Source organism: Glycine soja, chromosome 3, assembly GCF_004193775.1.
Source record: "Glycine soja cultivar W05 chromosome 3, ASM419377v2, whole genome shotgun sequence".
In the NCBI taxonomy this organism is placed as follows: domain Eukaryota; kingdom Viridiplantae; phylum Streptophyta; class Magnoliopsida; order Fabales; family Fabaceae; genus Glycine; species Glycine soja.
The window spans coordinates 36,730,745-36,734,059 of record NC_041004.1 but is presented as its reverse complement, the minus strand read 5'-3'; the positions used below and the strand labels follow the sequence as shown (position 1 = coordinate 36,734,059).

At 35.7% G+C, this 3,315-nt stretch overlaps 1 protein-coding gene across 1 annotated transcript; it reads right to left on the bottom strand.

Moving 5' to 3' along the window:
* Positions 1-1,597: 1,597 nt before the first annotated feature.
* LOC114405227 lies at positions 1,598-2,992 on the bottom strand. Its single transcript, XM_028367851.1, has 2 exons — positions 2,397-2,992; positions 1,598-1,901 (listed from the first exon to the last, which is right to left on the bottom strand). Exons 1-2 carry the CDS (start codon positions 2,990-2,992, stop codon positions 1,598-1,600), a joined length of 900 nt encoding a protein of 299 aa, XP_028223652.1.
* Between the last annotated feature and the right edge of the window lie 323 nt (positions 2,993-3,315).

The following is a 3,315-nucleotide window of genomic DNA, read 5'->3' as shown; positions in this document are numbered from 1 at the left end:
CGTACATTAGACTTCCTACTGCTGATGCATAAGGAATCTTTTGCATCTTTATTCTTTCAAGGTCATTATTGGGGCATTGTTTGAGACTAAATTTTTCTCCTTTAATTATCGGGGCATCTCCTACTTTACTACCTTTCATGTCGAATCTATCTAGGACCTTATCGATATAACTCTCTTGTGACAATCTTAGGATACCTTGAGAGCGATCTCTTAGTATCTTGATTCTTAATACAAAAGAGGTTTCCCCAAGATCTTTCATCTAAAAAATTTTCGTCAAAAATTTCTTAGTCTCTTGTAAGAAGCTTATATCGTTGCTAGCAAGCAGTATATCATCGACATATAACACCAAGAATAAGTATTTACTCCCACTAAACTTGTGGTATACACAACCATCAACTATATTTTCCTCAAAACCATATGAGGTAATGACTTGATGGAACTTGTAATACCATTGATGAGAAGCTTGTTTCAAACCACAGATGAATTCATTTAGTTTGCAAACCATAGACTTTGAGTCACTTGATACAAAGTTTTTCGGTTGTATCATATAAATTGTTTTTTCAATGTCACTATTTAGAATCACAGTCTTAACATCCATCTGATGTAGCTCTAAATCATAATGAGCTACCAGTGTCATTATTGTTCTAAAAAAATCCTTTGAAGATACTGGAGAAAATGTTTCTTTATAGTCAATGCCTTCCTTTTGGGTAAATCCTTTAGTGACTAGATGAGCCTTATATCTCTCGACATTGCCCTTTAAATCCCTTTTGGTTTTAAATATCTATTTGCAACCAATAGGTTTCACACTTTTAGGCAATTCGACGAGATCCCAAACATCATTTTCTTGCATAGATTTCATCTCATCCTTCACGGCATTGATCCAATTTTGAGAGTTAGAACTACGCATGACTTGACAGAAGTTAATCAGATCATTCTGTGTTAAACCAATACCATCCTCATGTTCTTGGAGAAAAATAATATAATCATCAGGGATTGCACTTCTCCTCTCTCTATCAAATCTCCTTAATGACACTTCTTGAGGTTATTGAGGTTGCTGTATAGGTATTAGAGGAAAAACCTCATCGTTGTCTTGTTCTTGAACAATGTCATCAATAATAGTTTGAACATTATTTTCTATTATTGGAGTTGTTTCTTGAACAACAATAGGTATGAGGACTTGAGCACTATTAATAACATGTTTTTCTTCAAAGACAACTTTCCTTATGTTCTCTTCCTTCCCAAACTCAACTTCCTCAAGAAATCTTGCATTTCCCGTTTCAAATATTGATCTTAAAGTGGGATCATAAAACTTATAGCCCCGAGAGTGTTCAGCATAGCCAACAAAATAACAGTTAATTGTTCTTAAATCTAGCTTTCTTTCATGTGGCCTATAAGGCCGCGCCTCAGCCAGATAACCCCAAATATGCAAATACTTAATGCTTGGCTTTTTGCCAGTCCAAAGTTCATAAGAGGTTTTATTAACTACTTTACTTGACACCCTATTAAGGATGTAAGCTGCGATCTTTAAGGCTTCTCCCCAAAGTGACTCTGGCAAGGAAGAATGACTAACCATACTTCTCACAATATCCTTAAGAGTTCAGTTTCGTCGTTCTGCAACACCATTCATGCTAGGTTTGCCTGACATAGTGTATTGCGGAACAATTCCACACTCTTTGAGAAAAAGCGCAAAAGATCCTAGACTTTGTTCTCCTGATCCATCATATCTATCATAGTACTCACCACCACGGTCAGATTTGATAGCCTTAATTTTCTTTCCAAGTTGAAGTTCAACTTCAGCCTTGAAACTCTTAAAAACATCTAGGGATTGGGACTTCTCATGTATCAAATAAAGGTAACCGTATCTAGAGTAGTCATCTATGAACGAGATAAAGTACTGTTGCCTATTCCAAGAAGGTGTTGGAAAAGGACCACAAATGTCTGTATGTACTAGTTCTAAGATGTCTTTAGCTCTTTCGGCACCTAATTTTCTTATGTTTTTTTTTTCCTTTATGCATTCAACACAGACTTCAAAGTCTGATAAATCTAAAGGTTTAAGAATTTCATCCGACACAAGTCTCTAAATTCTCTATTTAGAGATATGACTTAAGTGTTTGTGCCATAAAGTGGCTGAATTCTCTTTTAATTTTCTTTTTGTACCACGTGAATTTGTTTGTAATATTTCATTATAGGAATAATTAACATCCAACATATATAGATTATCAATTAAGGAACCGGAACCAATCAAATTCGAATTCTGGTAGAGACTAACTTTATTATTTCCAAATGAACAAGAAAAACCAAATTTGTCCAAACTAAAAATAGAAATTAAATTTCGTTTAAAAGACAGTACAATAAAAGTCTCAAACAAATCCAAATAAAATACAGTCTTTAATTACAATCTAAAAGCTCCTATAGCCTCCACTGCAACCTTTTTGCCATCGCCAACAAATATGAATCTTTCGTCACCACTTGGCAGTTGGCTCCACAGGCAACCCGACATGGTTACACTTAAGTGAGTAGTAGCACCAAAATCTACCCACCAAGTATCTTTAGGTACAAAAGCTAAATTAACTTCAGAACAAACAAGGGCAAGAGATTTACCTTTCTTGACACGCCATATGGCGTACTTGGGACACTTTTTCTTCATCTGTCCAGATTTCTTGCAGAAGTAGCAGGTAAATCTCTCATCCTTCTTTGGTTTCTTTTGCTGAAAAGACCCTTCAACAACACCCTTAGTTTTCTTTCTTTTCTTATTCTGAGAGGTGGAACTTAAATGAGCACTTTCAAATCTATCTCTCTGCAGCCTCTTTTCCTCTTGCACACAGTGAGATATAAGCTCATTAAGGGACCATTTGTCCTTCTGAGTGTTATAACTCACTTTGAATTGCCCAAAGTGTGTAGGAAGTGAGATAAAAACTAAATGCACAAGTAGGTCTTCACTAAGCTCTAACTTAACTGCTTTCAGTTTAGATGCCAAGTTAGACATTTCCATTATGTACTCCTTTATATTACTTTTGCCCTTATACTTCATGGAGATGAGTTTAGCCAAAAGGTTACTCGTCTCCGCCTTCTCATTTTTGGCAAAGTACTGTTCAATTTCATTAATAAATTTTTTTTGCATTTTCACCCTGAGAAATAGAGCTCTGAAACGCTTCTAGAATAGAGCGCTTCAAGATCATAATGCACATTCGATTGGAACGATCCCATTTCTCAATTTTTACCTCATTGGATGCTTCCGGAGTGGAAGTGGGTCGTTCGATTCTTAGTGCCAAATCCAAATTCATACAGTCGAGAACAATTTTTACGGCTTCCTTC